Below are 19,934 nucleotides of genomic sequence, written 5' to 3'. Positions count from 1 at the left end.
GAAAAATATGCAGGCTGGGCAAGTTGGAGCTCAGTGATCAGAGAGACAGAGAGAGAGAAACAAAGTTACAATTTACAAATAAACTCCTGAGCAGAGATAAGTGCTGGGAGGGGGGCCCACACAAGGGAGGGGATTAGTGAGGGACGTCTCTTTCTCAACAGATAAAAGCTGATAGCAGGGAGAGAGACAGATCAGATTCAGGTGCTAGAGGAAGATTTCTGTATTTGTTGTCCATCACTAATCCCCCTCTCTGTGTGGGCCCCCCTGTGTGCTCGAGCCCCCTACAAGAGGGCTGGTGCCCCCCCCCCCCCCTATCAGCGGCCCTGCTAACATGCCTTTGGTTTGCACCGCGGCACACAAAGATGATAAATGCATTTTAGTTCTCTGGGTAACTGTCAGTATATAAGGAAGGAATTCCAGTAGCACAGAAAAAATGTATTCACTGAACATTCTGTCTAACCCAAGACAAAGAATCAAGAAACATAATGCTACTGTACCTATATACCACCTAAAACTGAAACTGAGATTATAACTAAAACAATAATCTAAAATGTATTTACCTAAACATAAAATAAAAAAATAAAGAATTGTGTAAGATAAAGGGTCACTTACCTCTTCATCAAAAACTATATGAAAGGGAAGTACATTACAAAATGTTTTAATATCAACCCAGAGACTCTTTGGATACACTGGAATAAACCCCCTCAGCATTTTACCTATAGAAAAAAATAGATTCATTTTGTTAAAGCAGAACTTCTCTTTCCTAATTAACATTCACTATTTTTAATCCTTATGCTGCTAGCATTAGTAAATAGATAGGAATGTATATCATATAATTGTTTTCAAACGTTTTTTATTTTACATGTCATCAGTTACTTCCTGGATTCCATGCCTAGGCAAATGATGTCATACATGCCAGGAGACTTCAGGAAGGAAAGGAGGGTTTTTTAAGCACACTTTCCTGCCTGCATTCCTAAACTAAGGGCAGATGGATTCCAGGAAGTAAATGCTACATTAATCATTTGCCCTTACTAAAGATGGTCACGGCCAGAAATGCTAGTTGTGTTTTTAAAAGTGATTTCTCAGCAAAATAAAGCACGAAAACATAGATGGATGAGTGAGTTTACTTTGAATATTGTAAATAAATTAAACAGTGTCTTTGGTTTTTGGTGCTGAGATGCAGTGTAGTTATTATTTGTGCAGAGGTTTGCATCCAAAACTTCCCAGGCTAATTCAATAGTAGACTACTGTAATACAGAATTTACTTCCAGTGAGGACACAGGTAGAGTATGGTTCCAAGTCAGCCAATAGGCCAAGCTATACACAGATATAATTACATAGTTACATAGTAGGTAAGGTTGAATAAAGACAATAGTCCATCCAGTTCAACCTGTGTAGGTGTATGTGTGTCAATGCCAATAATCATTTCCCATATCCCTGTATATTTTGTTCGCTAAGATGCACGTCCAAGAGTCTTTAAAGAAGATACATTATTAAAACAAAAAACGATATTGTTAATCTAGAGATACACAGTAAAGGCTGTCCTTTTTGGGTGACAATAACATAAATACAAAGTATTATTTCACTAGAATCATTTGGCTTTTAATTTTTTTTTTTAAGTTTTAGCAAGCCAATTAACAAAATGGCTGACACTAAACAATAATAATAAGCTAATGCAAACCACCCTAGTTTTCAAATCTCAAATTATGTGTGTTTATCCTAAAGAAACTTGATATAGAAAAAAAATATAATAATGTAGTGCAAAACATACTAAGGCAATACCTCTTCCAAACTGGACAATTCCTCGTATGGTTCCCCAGTGATTCTTCTTTTTAACAGGACACACAGACACTTGGTTCGCTCTGTCTCTAAGTTTGTTAAATGCATTTTCAATGTTTTGTGGATTGACCTGAAAAATTGGAATTAATAAATTATTAGTTATCCAGGGATGCTTGCTGAATATTCTAATGTCAGTTTTTGTTCATGCAGCACAGAGGTCACTGCTAAAGTAATGTGGAATGCTTCTAGGTCTCTGTACATGGTCTCACCATCTTTAGAAGTGTAATCTACATTGCGCGGGACTTGTAGGCAAATTAACAACTTGTGATAATATATTAAATATATACAGTATATTACTATGTATATTATATATATATATATATATATATATATATATATATATATACACAGTGCCTTGCGAAAGTATTCGGCCCCCTTGAACTTTGCAACCTTTTGCCGCATTTCAGGCTTCAAACATAAAGATATAAAACTGTAATTTTTTGTGAAGAATCAACAACAAGTGGGACACAATCTTGAAGTGGAACAAAATTAATTGGATATTTCAAACTTTGTTAACAAATAAAAAACTGAAAAATTGGGAGTGCAAAATTATTCAGCCCCTTTACTTTCAGTGCAGCAAACTCTCTCCAGAAGTTCAGTGAGGATCTCTGAATGGTCCAATGTTGACCTAAATGACTAATGATGATAAATAGAATCCACCTGTGTGTAATCAAGTCTCTGTATAAATGCACCTGCACTGTGATAGTCTCAGAGGTCCGTTTAAAGCGCAGAGAGCATCATGAAGAACAAGGAATACACCAGGCAGGTCCGAGATACTGTTGTGGAGAAGTTTAAAGCTAGATTTGGATACAAAAAGATTTCCCAAGCTTTAAACATCCCAAGAAGCACTGTGCAAGCGATAATATTGAAATGGAAGGAGTATCAGACCACTGCAACAATCAGTCATATATTGCACAAATCTGGCCTTTATGGAAGAGTGGCAAGAAGAAAGCCATTTCTTAAAGATATCCATAAAAAGTGTCGTTTAAAGTTTGCCACAAGCCACCTGGGAGACACACCAAACATGTGGAAGAAGGTGCTCTGGTCAGATGAAACCAAAATCGAACTTTTTGGCAACAATGCAAAACGTTATGTTTGGCGTAAAAGCAACACAGCTCATCACCCTGAACACACCATCCCCACTGTCAAACATGGTGGTGGCAGCATCATGGTTTGGGCCTGCTTTTCTTCAGCAGGGACAGTGAAGATGGTTCAAATTGATGGGAAGATGGATGGAGCCAAATACAGGACCATTCTGGAAGAAAACCTGATGAGTCTGCAAAAGACCTGAGACTGGGACGGAGATTTGTCTTCCAACAAGACAATGATCCAAAACATAAAGCAAAATCTACAATGGAATGGTTTACAAATAAACATATCCAGGTGTTAGAATGGCCAAGTCAAAGTCCAGACCTGAATCCAATCGAGAATCTGTGGAAAGAACTGAAAACTGCTGTTCACAAACGCTCCCTATCCAACCTCACTGAGCTTGAGCTGTTTTGCAAGGAGGAATGGGCAAAAATTTCAGTCTCTCGATGTGCAAAACTGATAGAGACATACCCCAAGCGACTTACAGCTGTAATCGCAGCAAAAGGTGGCACTACAAAGTATTAACTTAAGGGGGCTGAATAATTTTTCAGTTTTTTATTTGTTAACAAAGTTTGAAATATCCAATAAATTTCGTTCCACTTCATGATTGTGTCCCACTTGTTGCTGATTCTTCACAAAAAAGTGACAGTTTTATATCTTTATGTTTGAAGCCTGCAATGTGGCAAAAGGTCGCAAAGTTCAAGGGGGCCGAATACTTTCGCAAGGAACTGTATGTGTATATATATATATATACATATATATATATATATATATATAATATATTTATATAAAAGAATAAATAATAATTCAAATAAAATTGTTCACATGAACATTTAGTACAGGATCAGGACCCCTGCCAGGCTTTAAAGGAGAAGTTTAGCCAAAGCTTGTTTGGCTGTACTTCTCCTGTGGATCACAGGAGTATAGTTCGTTCTGCACCCCTGTGAGGTTGGGACCCGTTTTTAGCTGAAGCTGGCTATCGCCTGCCATCATAGAGCTGGTGCCGCTGAGAGCCTGAGCCAGCTCCTCCCTCCACAGCCCAGTGCTCTAGTAAGCGGGGGATGGAGGGGGGGGGGAGCAGAGAGTTGCTGACTGACAGTCAGTAGCTCTCTGCTCAGGGAGCTGTGAGAGCCGAGCAATCTGTGGTGTTAGGTTGCTCGGTCCTCAGTGTTAGAGCTGGCGGGGAACAGATGCAGCATCGGACCGATCCTGCATCCGCCTAGGTAAGTATGTTTAAAAATATATATATATATATATATATTCCCATACTCCTCATTTAACTGCTTCAAACAGTCCAATGCATCCAGCACCATAACCTAATAGCCCAAAAACAGGGTACTTAGCCAGCAGTGATACTGTATTATAGCTTATTTAGAAAAACATCCAGAACATTAGCAAAAACATTCCAGATTTGTTGATGTTCCATTATAAAGTATATAAATGTAAAGTGCAATAAAAAGTGCAAAAACCTGCAAAAAATTATAATGTCCATTGATGATTTGGGGCCTCACCAGACCCCTTTATCATGACTGCCCCCTTAATAAAGTGGCCCAGCGAGGCTCCAAAACATCTGGTAGACATGTTTATTTCTGCAATTTTCTTTACTTTTGACAACAGTTTTACTAGGCTTGGAAATAGGCTGAAAACAGCAACATGGCTGGAAGTAGGCTGAAAAAAATAACAAAGTTGTATATATATATATATATATATATATATACAGTAGGCTGAAAAAAATAACAAAGTTGTGTGTATATATATATATGTATATATATATATATATATATATATATTAGGGATGCACCGAATATTCGGCGGCCGAACATTATTCGGCCGAAAATAGAGAAAATAGCACTTTCGGCATTCGGCCGAATAAGTCAAAAGGCCGAATAATTTTGAGCCGAACAATGTCAGCTTCCGCCCTGACCGCTCACCTTCCTCATTGCGGCTCGCGGCTCCCTTCTCACACGCCGCCGGTGTCCTGTCCGGCCGCGAGTAGGGGGTGTGACGTCACGCGCGCGTCCTGCTCCTGACTGCGGCTCCTTCACACTAGGTCCACGCCCCGCCCCCCTGTTCGCGGCTTTTGGCTCTGGCTGCAGTTCAGGTATGTGATGTGGAGCTGAGCACATTTGGGGGAGAATACGGTAGCTGGCAGCTGCACAAGCATTAGTGTGCAGACTGCCATATGTTGTTGCCACTTGCCATGCTCATTACATTAGAGTGCCCTATAAAGTGCCCCTTAAAAAGAAAAAAAATGTGCCCAACAGAGTGCTCCCTTGACATAAAATGTGGCCATCAGCGTGCCCCTTATTTTATGCTAAGGGACATGCTGATGAGCATATTTTATGTTAAGGGGCACTCTGATGAGCATATTTTATGTTAAGGGGCACTCTGATGGGCATATTTTATTTTAAGGGGCACGCTAATGGGCATATTTTATGTTAAGAGCAACGCTGATTTAAATGTTTTGTTTTGCCCATCAGCGTGCCCCCTAACATAAAATGTGCCCATTAGTGTGCCCCCTAAAAATTGGCAAAATAAATGGAAAAAATGCGAAACACCGCGTTCGGTATTCGGCCTTCACCTTCGGCCAAGCATTTCATTATTATTCGGCTTCGGCTTCGGCCAAGAATTTCATTTCGGTGCATCCCTAATATATATATATATATATATATATATATATACAGTAGGCTGAAAAAGTAACAAAGTTGGGAGTAGACACACAGAAAAAAAAAAAAAAAAAAACATCCTGTCTGTTTAAATACCTGTTACTGGGACAGTAGTTGAGAAGGGAATTTTCAAAACTCCCCACTCAATTAATCAATTAAAAAAAAAGTGGGTCGACAAATCGGATGAAGCATCGCCTTACATATGAACAGAACATCCAGAAGGGTTTAAGAGGAACACCTCTAAACATATATGAAAAACAGTGTAGGACAACATTAGCATACCATATGATGATATAATAATACCAAAAATGTAAAACCCCAAGTCATAACCAGCTTAAGGAGCAGATAGTACAAATTAGACATTAATTAGACAAATTAGTTACCGTATATACTCGAGTATAAGCCGACTTTTTCAGCACATTTTTTATGCTGAAAAAGCACCCCCTCGGCTTATACTCGAGTGAGAAAAAAATTTAAATGGGGAAATGCCAGGAACGATCAGAAATGACTGGGGATGACTTTTAATCTCACCCCCGACCCCCCCGCCCCGCATCCGCCGCCGTTAATACGGTAATATGCCAATAACATAGCAGCTTGACTCCTCTGTAGCAGCGGAGGAGACCGTCAGCGGAGAGTCAGTGGCCCGCACGTCACACTGTGGGAGGAGCCAGTGCTGGCAGCCGCGCTGCTGAAGAAGTGAGCTGCCCGGGCTGGGAGGCACTGAGGGAACACCTGCACTTCAGCACATCAGCAGCATCCGGCACCCCAAGGTTCTTATATTATATTTAATAGTTTAATTTATATATATTTATTTATTTAATATTTATGGTTGACCTGGGTTGAGAGGGGGGTTGGAGGTGTAGGCCTAATGTGAGTTGAAGGGAGGGGGGGAGTGGAGGTGAGGTGAAGGCCTAATGTGGATTGAGGGGAGGGGGGTGTTGGAGGTGTAATGTATGTGCTGTAATGTACCACTGACTGACCACAACTCAAGGTTTCCTTTTTTTAATATTACATTTAATATTATATTTACAGTCATTTATTTTATAGATTTTTATTTTATTTACGATAATATTTCTCTTTATGGTTGACCTGGGTTAAGGGGGGGAGGCCAAATGTACTGTGTAATGTGCTGCGTAATGTGCTGTAATGTACTGTATAATGTACTGTAATGTAATGTGCTGTAATGCATAGGTGCGTCTCTGGTGCAGTGCTGCATTTCCCACCCTAGGCTTATACTCGAGTCAATCATTTTTCCCATTTTTTTGTGGTAAAATTAGGGACCTCGGCTTATATTCGGGTCGACTTATACTCGAGTATATACGGTATTTACATGAGGTATTTTTCTTACATTTTATAAAATGAAGTTGCTAGTCTAAACAGAATCTGTAGGAGTCTGTAAAAAGTGAAGGGAACCCTCACTGGCAATGGGGGACATCATCATCTCAGAATGATATGCTGAGTGTATTGCTAAATATATTTAGGTATCCATAATTAATCAATTGCCAGCCCATATTCTGTATTATCATCATATATAAAATACCTCTGCTATGATGTGGGTCTTATATTAATGTGGTCAATTTCTACTATATCTCAGAAAATCTTTCTCTTTTTTTATAAAAAATACATATTTGAACTTTACTCAGCCTTCTTGCACTGAGAAGATTCTTTAATTATAAGAGGGTGGATATGGTAAAGACAAATGGTAAACACCAGACTGGAAAGAACATATCTGCCCACAAAAAACATAAGGAATGGGGGCTTATAACTCAGTCCTGCTTTGGGTTTAGACATTTGGATAATAGCAGGTGACTGAGAATGGGCAAAGTTAGTGTATTTATAGGCCAGGGTGAGTTTCAGAGTTCCAGTCTGCCCAGCCCTAATACTCAAGAAAATTTGTGGATACTTTCAATTTCACTCTAAATATTATCATTAGGAAAGCACTGGTGGCAGTCTGTACAAATATGTACATAGTGGACAAAGTTTTTGGTAATAGGGACATGAGGCACATCTAATGCAATAGTCAGACTCTGTATTACCGTTGTTGATCATCCTCATTAGCAAGGACCTTTATGCACTAATGATAGCCTTAGGAGGAAACCCATGTTGGCAAAGAACAGGACCTAGGATGAGGCTTTTTATATGCTATACAATTTGTAGTTACTGTGCGTCTGCTCTGTCCTACACTACTTTGCAGCTCATGTATACTGTTTGTGGACTAGCTAGACAGTAAGAAGGTTTGGGTAAAGTGGTTGGGAGCAAGAATCTGGAGCTACACCTTCAGATCTGTAAATCATAGGTGAGAACAGCACTTATATAGGCAGTTGCAGTCTATTTTCTCCAATGCAGGTGTCGCTCAACCGCAGCAGCGGTGCAGAGGGAGAAGAAGTCAAGGGGAAGGTGGTTCCTCTATGGTTTCCTGGGTCACTGGGGCAGCAATCCGGTTGGATGCTGTTATGGAAATGTTATCCTATCCTCACATTGATTAGTGATTCCAAATTAATCACTACTGCAGTAGGGAACAGACACAAAGATACACTCTTTCCAAATAACTGTGTTGTTTATGCGGTGCAATTGAAGTTTTTTATACATGTAGGTATCACAATAATATTACAATTGTACTTTCATGGTAACAAGGGGCGTAACATAGGCAGGCTAAATTCTAATCAGGACTAGAAAGAATGCAAACATGTACTGAAAACATTATTAATGCCGTGTGCACAATGGGTGCGGTGTGCAATAGGCAAACATGCAAATTAGAATACTATTATATACAGAAATTTCAATTTCCTCAACAATCTCCCCTCTTTTGATCAATATTTTACATTTTCATCACTGATCACACCTACTATCACCTTCAACCTGAAACCTCCTTACATTTAGGCAGAGCTAGTCTCAGCCTACGAGGCAAATCCACTGGGGAGAATCTAATAGTTGAGAGCAGCTTTATTATTACATTCATTCTATTTTATACAGATGATAAAAAAGGGGGTGGTATGAGATGTTATTAAAAACTAGCGAATGGAAGATTTCATATATCATCAATTATGCCTAACAGTTGCAAAACCTTGAGAAGGGAGGGGGAGAGAGAAAGTTGTGTCTGTGTGTTAGGTGAAGGTTACAAAGCACATTTTAACATTGTAAGCAAAATGGAGTCTCTTGTGCTTAAATGAACAATACAGTGAAGGTCCATGTCAGATGCTGACATTACATGTGACTCTTGCAGACATCTTAGGTCAGGCAGAGACTATTTAAGACCCTGACTCCTGAGTTTGGTGCGCATTTAGCATGTGGGTAGTGTAGGGACAGGTCAACCATCTGTCAGGGACAGAAATAGCAGCAGGGAAAAGTTCTAGTCAAGTAGGGAAAGCTTAGGGATCTGCCACTTTTCCTGGAAACCTCCCCACTTGGGCACCGACCAGACTAGCTGAACTGCGCCTCTCAAGACAGACACTGTCAGTTCAGCTAAAACTTGCTCTGCTACAATTAGCAGTTCATCTGTGAGTGTTCCTAGTCGGACTTGTTGTGAACTGTTATACTTTGACTACAGGACTAGTTCTTTATATTCCATCTGGACTGCTGCCGCACCATGCTGCACCCTCCCACACTTATGCACTTGTGTGGTTTTAGGCTCAATTCACACTAATGCATTTTTCATGCTTTTTGCAGAAGTGCATTTCTTTTATTTAACGTGGATTCCTTTGGAACACGTTCACATCAATGCATTTTTATGCCTCAGCGTTTTTGGAAAGGGTCAGGGACTTTTTTTCCCCGCAAAATGCAGCGTTTTGCATGTAATAGACTTCAATTGACCTGCATTCAAATGCAAGTATTGTGTTTTTACTACGATTTTACCACGATTTGCATTTTTAAATCTGCCCAACAACAAATTTTCCAAAAAAACCCCATAAAAAATGCAAAACCCAAATTGTGGTAAAATTGCGGAAAAAAAAACAAGGAAAGCACAGCAAAAAGCACTACAGAAATGCTCAAAAGCAACATGCATAGGTGTGAATTGAATCTTAGGCCTGGATCACCCCTATGTATTTTTTAATGCATTTTCAGTTTTGCAGAAACACACTACAGTCCATTTAACATGGTTTCTTATGGGTCACGTTCACATCTGTGCATTTTATGGAAAGGACCAGGGACCAGCAGGTTGTGTTTTTGGTTCCATAGGCTTCAATGGATCAAAAACATGTATTGAAAAACAAAAAATTCACCTGGAATATGCATCAACTGCAACCTGCATAGGTGTAAACATGGCTTTTTTGTCAGAAATCTTAATGGACAGACTTCTCTTGATTTACAGGTGTAGATTTTACCCATTAGGCCTGGTTCACACCCATGCAGGTTGTAGTTGATGCATATTCTGTGTGCATTTTGCATTTTTCAATACATGTTTTTGATCAATTGAAGTCTATGGAACCAAAAAACCAGAAAAAAGTTCCTGGCCCTTTCCATAAAATGCACAGATGTGAACGTGACCCTTAGGAAACCATGTTAAACGGACTGTAGTGTGTTTCTGCAAAACTGAAAACGCACTAAAAAAAATGCATAGGTATGAACCAGGCCTAACAGTGCATCTGGAGTACGCAAACATTGTTTTGTTATAACCTTGAACTTAATTCCTCTGAGCAGTAAGAATGCAGCTCGTTATTTTGTGTATGTTGTGGATGTGACTTTTGCAGGATCCAGATCGATTGCTGAAGCTCTGTAATGACCTTGACTTTTATGTTAAGGGTATTTACCAATATTAGCTTTGGCATATTAGCTGTAGGAAGTAGTAATTGCAACTGTTTCTAGCATGATGGTAGTTATAAAGCTTTATTTTATGTTTTGAAGGGATGGCTGTCCTCTTTACACTGCACCTTTCTAGAAGAAGCTGCCACAAAATGTTCTTTTTTTTAATTATTACAACGATGTTGCCTCATATCTCCATTCTTCTTCAAATCCAATCATCATATACTGAAAAAAACATCAGTGGTAACTGAGATATGTGTAGTAGCCCACTGAAGCCTGCCAACATTGAATGTTCCTTTGTTCATAGCCAGCCAATGCTGCATTCTCTTCCAAATCTTTTTTTTTTTTTTTTTTTTTACAGCTAGAATGTTAATCACTCTATACTGCATTGACTTCTTATATATGAGGTGTAATCTTTATAGAACTAAATATAATACTGTTTTCTTTTTCCATTTATAGGCTCTATTTAAGGTCATTTGTTCAGGTAATGGATTTTTATTACCTATGCGGTCTAATGAAATCTATTATGTAACTGATTGCTTTTATTGTCATGAAGTAAACAATACAATTACACGGAATCTTGTTTTTGATGGGTGAGCAGCACAAATAGAAAATGAAGGGACCCAGGTGCGATAGGTTCTCCACATTGTTCAATTGTATGTTGTGATTTGAAGCATGTTAAAATGTTCATAGCACAACTGTTCCAAGCATCTGCTTCCTGTGGTCCTTCCCTACATTACAATAAAAAAATACTAACAGATGTACAGTTTTTCTACTGCTACAGATCTATTCTGCCTCAAAATATAATTTACTGTAACTGGCTTCAGAGGAGCAATGGGACATTAAGAATTACAAGCTGCAACTGTAGGGGAGTGACGGGATAGAATAGGTTGCACAAGAGTTTTCCCCATGGTAACACCCCTGGGCCTGAAAGTCACCATTGTAGAGGTAATAGAGATAGAGATCCTTTCAATTGCCAGTCCACCCCTAGGTAGAGGGTTACCCTTTATTCACACCTATGCATTCTTTAGTGCATTTTGCAGAAATGAACTACAGTCCATTTAATATGGTTTCCTATACATCTAGTTCACATCTGTGCATTTTGAGCCAGTCCATTTTTTGGAAAAGGTCAGGATCTTTTTCCCGCAGCAGATTGCATTTTGTGTGTAATCGACTTCAATAGACCTGCACCAAAAAACCCAAGTGTTTGGCTAATAGGAAAGTATGACAGTATAGATTAGGTTGCACAAGAGTTTTCCCTGTTGTAACACCCCTGGGCCTGAAAGTCACCATTGTGGAGGTAATGTCCTGGGTGCTAGTGTAGAGATCCTTTCTATTGCCAGTCCACCCCTAGGTAGAGGGTTACCCTTGATTCACACCTATGCATTCTTTAGTGCATTTTGCAGAAATGAACTACAGTCAATTTAATATGGTTTCCTATAGATCTAGTTCACATCTGTGCATTTTGAGCCAGTCCATTTTTTAGAAAAGGTCAAGGTCTTTTTCCCGCAGCAGATTGCATTTTGTGTGTAATAGACTTCAATAGACCAGCACCAAAAACTCAAGTGTTTGGCTAATAGGAAAGTATGACAGTTCTGTTCATGGAGTGTGACTTTGATGCGACTTTACACTTTCTGGCACTCAAGTAGCATCAACGTCGCATCAAAGTAGTGCGGGAACCATTATGTGGCTAAAGTTGCATGTTAAGTTTAGGGGTTAAATGCTAGGGTTAAGGGTTAGGGTTAAGGGCTAGAGTAAGTGTTAAGGGCTAGGGTAGAGGTAGCCGTAATAGTTTGGGTTAGAACGCTAACTCTAACATTCACCTCTTACCCTAAAGCCTCGTATACACGCAACGATTATCGGGCCGACCGATCGGCCATCTTTTGTCCAGTGTAGTTGTGTTGGTTGAAATGTGCTCTAGACTGCACACAAATTTTTTCGGCCAACAACAACCAACTTCAGAAGTGGTGTCATGTGCTGGTTTACTTTCCGTGTGTTTTTTCTTCTCTGAGCATGCCCAGTCTTGCTCATCTGATTTTTGTCTGCCGAAATCTGTACTGACTGACGGAAAATTGGCCGTTCTGTTGACGGCCAACAAAAATTTTAAAGCATGCACACCAGATTTTGTTTGGCTGAAAAGTCGCAGTCGGTTGTCGGAAGCATCATACTAACAAGCCGACAATCGGCCAATCGGACGTTGGCCGAAAATTCACGGCCAACAATCGTTGCGTGTGTACGAGGCATAACCCTAATGATTACCACTAACCCTAATGATTACTGCTAACCCTAACTCCAACCCTTGCATTTACCCTAACCCTTAACCCTATCCCATGCCCTTAACAATAACCCTAGCACTTAACCTATAACCTCAACCCTAACTTGTGACTTTGGACACATTAGGGTTCCTGCACTACTTTGATGTAACTTTGTTGCGACTTTGGTGCTACTTGAGTGCTAGAGAGTGTAAAGTTTTATCAAAGTTGCACTCCATGAACACAACTATTATACTTTCCTACTCATCCAAAGCGTTTTTGACCATTTAACTCCTAATTGTCCACGTTCTGGGGTAAGAGGCTGGAAATTCTTACTTGGTATTAAGTGATTACACATTGGTGACAGGCACTAGAGATACCTTATATGTGAAATACATAAAACAAGCTTTGTTGACCATTGTTTTGTAAGTTCGGTCCACATTATAGGGTAAGAGGCTATAACTTCACTTCATGTTGGCCCCAAATTTTACATTAATTTGCACTGGATGGTAATCTGCACATCATTGAAGATCTACTTCATGTTATTTTTTTCTCTTTTACACGTTTCTGCATTTTATGAAATGGGACTCTCTTTATAATATTTATTCAGGACTTTATGAATTGTCACATATTTTCCAGAGGATATTTTGTCACATTCCTGACTACATGTTGAGTTCCTCACACGGAGTGGAATTGGATGATCTCATCACTGCACTAGAGCATTTGGCTCTTTTAAGAGAAGTGTGATTCCAGGCAGAGGAGATTGTGGTTTCAGTTGCTTGCAGTAGAGATTCAAATCACTAGGTTTATAAAACGCATATATCTCTACTTTGGAGTTCTTCTTTTGATGAGTGTGCACTTCATTTATTTTGATGATGGAATCCACATTAGAAGATTTTTTTACATGATGGTGAGATTTTTGGTTATATTTTGATGTGTCAAGATTAATCAAATATCATACACTGGACTATTTTTAGTTGAACTGTTTTATATTTTATTGGGCACTGGTTGTTCGCACACAGTGTATTTGAATATTTATTTAGAGTCAACTCATTGGCACTGCAATTTAGTTTTTATATTGTTTTAATTACTGAATGGAGCAGAGCACTCCTGTGTAAAAGAACCTTAAAAGTGAAGCCAGAACTTCAAACCTGACTTCTGTCTGATCATTTAGGCCTTTATTTATTCCTGTGTATTGTTTGAACTGTGTTTGTACTCTTTATTTGATTTCCAACAGACATATTGTGTGGCATTGAGGCAAAATCATTTAAATTTAGTCTCATCTGACCACCTTAAATGCATGTGATGATTCTGAGGCCACATAGAAAAAGGTGTTCCGGTCAGTTGAGACTAAAATTGCATTTTTTGGCATCAACACCAAATGATATGTCTAGCAGAAATCCAATACAGCCCACCATCCAAATAACACCATTCCTATACAAAAGCCTGGAGGTGGTAATATTCTGTTATGAGGTTGTTTTTCTGCAGCAGGGACTGGAGCACTTGTCAGGATAGAAGGAAAAATGAATAGGGCAAAATACCATCAAATTCTTGACGAAAATCTGCTGCCATAAAGTTGTCATTGGGAAGAAGGTTTACCTTCCAACATAACAAGGACCCAAAGCTCACAGAAAAAATTACCACACAGTGGTTGAAGGAGAAAAAGCTGAATTTCCTTGCATGGCTTAGTCAGAGCCCAGAATTAAACCTCATTGAAAATCTGTGGAATGACTTGATAACTGCAGTCCACAAGTGGTCACCATAAAATTTAACTGAACTCGAGCAGTTCTGCAAATAAGAGTGGGCAAATATTGCAAAGTCTAGATGTGCAAAGTTAGTAGAGACATATCCCAACGGATTCAAGGCTGTAATTAAAGCAAAAGGTGGTTCATTAAAATAATGACATATGGGGGTGATCATTTTTCCAATTCAGTGATTCTGTTAAAGCAAAAGGTGGTTCAATAAAATACTGACATATGGGGGTGATCCTTTCTCCAACTCAGTGATTCTGTTTTTTAATTTTTTTTTTTCTGACAAGTTGGTGTTATATCTTTCACTTGAATGTTATAAGTTGCACTATTAAATACAAACTGTGTCTATCTTCATTTCAGGCTGGGTTGATTCTTTTCTATACCCACTGTACATGTTTGGAATCAGGATTATGTTTTCTTCCACCTGATCTGGCCATCAGCATTCTGATTCAGCTGATTTTGCTTTCATCGTCCATCTAAGGACTTACACTGCTTTAGCATCTGACCTACCTGTTGTCAACTGTTTCCCGTCGTGCCACAGAGAGTCTACCAAACTTCATAACATGAGGTTTTCTATTTAGCTAATGGCTATATTTACTATTAATAATAGATTGCCTAAATTGTCACAAAAAGTTATTTTACAGCAGCTGTACTACTTTTTCAAGTGTACATTTACATATTGGAAAGCCCCAATTAATACCTTTTATCCCAACTCTACCCTTGCCCACAGAATACACTAGAAGCACAAAAGAATATTGAAACTTAAAACTGACAAACCTGTTTCTTCTGCTGGGAACTTTGCCTACATTTTGGTGGAACAGTTGACCGCTGAGTGACAAGGAAAACAATGTGTTCTTTTTTCCCAGTTCTCTCTTCTTCATCTGATTGACTAATTATTTCCATAGAAATTTCAGTTTTAAAAAAATCCATTGCTACAGCACCCATGATACCTAGGAGAGATAAAAGTAGGAAATTATTGTTATGCTATCAAAGTCACATCACTCCTTGTAGTCCCTTAAGGGCAGGTGTTTGCACTCTACATCATGTGGATTTTAGCTCTTGATTTAAGCCAACAAATATTTCAACAATGCCAATACAATTGTAGGATATGTGTTAGAAGATTACCGTGTCGTAGATGTATCTCAGGAATACAAATTGTATATCCAGATATTCATAATCTGTAACTAGGGGGTGGACTCCAAAAATATTGTATGATTATGTCACAAAAGGGCACACAGTAAAAGAATTTAGTCTGAATACCATACCTGGAACAATATGGCATAGGCCTCTTCTGTCTGAATAATAGTGTAAATGCATTGATCCATCATCATTCATCTCTACCCTGAAGGAAGGAGCGTTCATGGCCTGCAGGGAAACACACATAAAATAAGTCATATATAATACACAATACAACTTTTAGGAATGCCATAATAATTATTATTATTACTATACTGGAGTTATATTGTGTTAATTGTCTGTGCAGCACTTTACAATAATAAAGGGAGACAAAACATAACAAGGCAAAAGGATTAGGATGGCCCTGCTCATGAGAGCTTACATTCCCAAGGGGAGGGGAAAGTGATACAAAAAGGTAATAACTGTAAGGGGATGGGTTGAGGGAGAAAGTAAAAGTTCAGTTGTTAGATTTAGGCTGGATAGGCTTTCCTAAAGAGAGGAGTTTTCATGGAGCACCTTAGGGCAGGCACAGTAGGAGATAGCCAGAAAGAATCAGCTATGACATAATGACATTACATAAAATTAGGGATAGAGCCCAATTAGGGATATTTAAATCAGGAGAATAACTCGTTTGTTAGATTTTGATTCTCCTGAATATTTTCAGGATGATTTGTTTGATCTCAGAGAATCATGCAATATACAACGTAGAAACCAAGGCAATCTTGAAGTTTAAAAAAAAAAAGAAACCAAGACAATCATGATTTATGAATTGCATGGTTCTATGCAAATAGGACAAATCTTCGTTAATATGTTTAATCGGATGAGAAAACATCTGCAATTTTTAGATTCACCTGACTTTCACTTCTAAGTTCAAGAGGATGAAAACACATTTGCAAATTGTGGATTCATCTGTGTTTCATTTCTATTTTCAAGACAACGAGAAAATATTTGCAAATTGTAGATTCACCTGACTTTCATTTCTACGTTCAAGACAACGAGAAAATATATGCATTTTGGAGATTCACCCGACTTTCATTTCTAAGTTCAAGAGCATGAAAAACATTTGCAGTTTGTAGATTAACCTGTTTTTCATTTATAAGTTGAAGAGGATGAAAAAACATTTGCAGTTTGTAGATTCACCTGACTTTCATAAGTTGAAGAGGGTGAAAAAACATTTGCAGTTTGTAGATTCACCTGACTTTTATAAGTGGAAAAGGATGAAAAAACATTTTCGATTTGTAGAGTTGCCTGACTTCCAATGGAGTTTTCTCATCATCAATTACCAGCAGGTATATATTTTACAACCATCACAAATTAAATGACATCAACCCATATGTGTCTTAGAAGGAAGAGCAATCAACGTGTGATGACAGGAACATGACAAAAAAGAATGCCAGGTAGCAGTCACCTTTAAGAGATGATGCTGGATTGGGGATGGGGGTCAAGTATAGGGATGAGGTAGTAGAGGGACAGATCATTACAGTACCGAAGATGCTGTTCATGCAAGTAATTACTGGAGGACTCTCTCATCAGCATACTTTCAATTTAATAAATAAAAAGCCTTGAAAGCAAAAAATTCTTACAAAATTAAAATACACATACTGTGCAACCGATATTATTTATATCCACAAATACACACAGTATATTTGTCTGATTGTATCCTGAGAAAAAAACAAAAAAAACTATGAAAACAAGGCTATCCAATTTACAGTATATATATATATATATATATATATATATATATATATATATATATATATATATATATATATATATATACACTATATATATATGAAAGTGTCTATGAAATTGTGACTTTGACCTTGCACTTCATGCATTGCTATCCTTGGCTTATATCAGTCGTTGATAATATCTCACCTGGTAGGAGAGTGATAGATAGCTGTGTAAGGCGTCCAGGTTAGCAATAAATTCATACAGATTTCCACCCAGAGTTCTCAGCATGTGATCATATCCTGACCTTTTGCAGAACTCAAAGAAATACTCTCCAAACTGTTGCAGTACAGACTCTGGAGAAACATCTAGGGAACAATAGTAAATTGTGTGTCAGCATGCAGTACTGATGATACAGATTTAACAAGAGCTTAAGAGTTGTTCATAGTACAGTAAACTATGTACAGGTAAATATTTAACGCTGATAATTCCATGAAGTATATTAAGGCTGAACATTCCTATTTGATTTTTTTTATGCATTACCGTAAATACGGTCAGTCCATGCATTCACTACTCCCAACCTACCTAAAGTACTATAATTGTTTAACAAGTGCACAATAAGATGCATGTCATGGTACACTGAGAATCATTGTGGTATTAGTGGGCACTGAAATATTCCCATATAATCAGCTGGTTCTAAGCTATTATTAGTATATAACCAAGAGGCCCTCTAAACAGACAGTCGACCTTATCATACTGCACACAGCCATTTTTATTTCAGTAAGGCAGTTACAAAATTCTTACTGTTCTTCCATATGCATCCAAGGCTGGACTGACATAAACAAGCAGCCAAGGCATATCAGCGCAGATGGCTGGCTCATTGTTCAGTGCTACAGCTTGACAAATTTGGCAAACAGTCTTTACACTTAGAGGGTTCAACCTAAGCAAAAAACAAGAAAAACACGATGCAGTGTAGATCACAATGCGTACGTGACATGACTTGATTCAACAAGTCTTTCTGAGCGCACCCAATGGTCGTAGCCTATGATAAAATGATTGGAAATCCATACCAGCCAATAATAATAAATGCCCAACCTAAGTCTCATGGTTTTTTCTCTCTTTGTACCATTGATGGTACAATCCGGAACTGATCTGTGCTTGAAAGTGCTGTAGAATACATTTTCCTCCCAATGAAATGTTGTTTCCTGCTTCTCTGCAGTACTCTGTACTGACATTGCTGAGTAACAGCTACACCAGAGGAATATCTATGGAAAAAAGTGCCTATAGCAAGGGCAGAAGTTGCACCCCTCTCTAAACATCTCACAACAATATTTTAGATAACTTTACCATAATATAAAATCAAAAATGCAAGACAAACTTGTTAATCTTTTAATTTACAATATATCCATAACATAGAGTGGTTGATTCACAAACCTAGCGCACTGTATGTGCAGTCTAATCCAACTCTGCACTGTGTGACAGTGCAGTCATGCAGACTCCGGACGGTTGTCTGAGCAATGCTCACACTTCACTGTTGGGAGTGTCACATCTTTGTTTTTCCCTGTCTCTGCAGTCCCCATGAATTGGTGAACTTTCACATCAGAAGTCCACTTCACATGAGGAGCCCTTTCTTAACAGAGTCCCCTCCTTTATATTAGAAGCCCGCTTGGCATCAGTGTCCCCCATGCCAACTCACAACATTGTACTCAGAGCCCCTTCCACAATAATGACCCCATAGCCCCCTACACCAGAATTCTTAGAGCTTCCCTTAAATCAGAAAAAAGATATGTCTGTGTTCAAACCCAAATAGTTTACACATACAGTATATATAATCCTTAAGAGGTGCTAAAGGGGTATGACCACATGAATACCAACAAATCTGAATGATCTCTCTAACAACTGCTTTATACCTTAATGTTGGGTACTTACAGTGCCTTAAAAAAGTATTTATACTCCTTAAAATATTCCACATTTTATCATGTTACAACCAAAAACGTAAATATATTTTATTGGGATTTTAAGTGATAGACCAGCATAAAGTGGTACATAATTGTGAAGTGGAAGGAAAAGGATAAAAGGTTTTCAAAATTGTTTATAAAAAAATATCTGAAAAGTGTGCCGTGCATTTGTATTTAGCCGCCTTTACTCTGATTTCCCTAACTAAAATCTTGTGGAACCAATTGCCTTCAGAAGTTACATAATTAGTAAATAGAGTTCACCTGTGTGTAATTTAACCACTTTAGGACCGGAGGATTTTTCTGCTTTACGTCCAGGCCACTTTTTGCAACTTGGCACTGTGCGAATTTAACTGACAATTGCGCGGTCATGCAACACCGTACCCAAACAAAATGTACGTCCTTTTTTTCCCACAAACAGAGCTTTCTTTTGGTGGTATGTGATCACCTCTGCGTTTTTCATTTTTTGCGATATTAATAAAAAAGAGCGACAATTTTGAAAAAATAACAATATTTTTCTACTTTGACAGTTAAAAAAATATCCAATATATTCAATTTCTGTGATATATTTAGGCCAAAATGTATTTAGCTACATGTCTTTGACAACAAAAATTCTCAATGAGCGTATTTTTAACAGCTTTAAGACCGGAAGATTTTACCCCATTCCTGACCAGGCCATATTTTGCGATTCGGCACTGCGTTACTTCTTTTTCATTCCACTTCACAATTATGCGCCACTTTGTATTGGTCTATCACATAAAATCCCAATAAAATACATTTACGTTTTTGGTTGTA

General features: G+C 38.3%; 1 protein-coding gene across 1 annotated transcript in view; it reads right to left on the bottom strand.

The window, feature by feature from the left end:
- LOC309550966 (guanylate cyclase soluble subunit beta-2-like) overlaps positions 1 to 19,934 on the bottom strand; it is a 107,814-nt gene that overhangs the window by 47,446 nt on the left and 40,434 nt on the right. The window contains exons 4-8 of the mRNA XM_082251380.1: positions 17,392 to 17,552; positions 15,603 to 15,702; positions 15,115 to 15,287; positions 1,783 to 1,909; positions 613 to 716 (exon numbers count right to left, since the gene is read on the bottom strand). Of these exons, the coding sequence (XP_082107506.1) occupies positions 613 to 716; positions 1,783 to 1,909; positions 15,115 to 15,287; positions 15,603 to 15,702; positions 17,392 to 17,552 (665 nt within the window). The remainder of the gene's footprint in view (positions 1 to 612; positions 717 to 1,782; positions 1,910 to 15,114; positions 15,288 to 15,602; positions 15,703 to 17,391; positions 17,553 to 19,934) is intronic.

This window comes from Pelophylax lessonae (assembly GCF_965119305.1).
Source record: "Pelophylax lessonae genome assembly, chromosome: 3".
NCBI classification, from domain to species: Eukaryota; Metazoa; Chordata; class Amphibia; order Anura; family Ranidae; genus Pelophylax; species Pelophylax lessonae.
The sequence above is the reverse complement of the archived record's forward strand: the minus strand, read 5'-3'. Positions and strand labels throughout refer to the sequence as shown.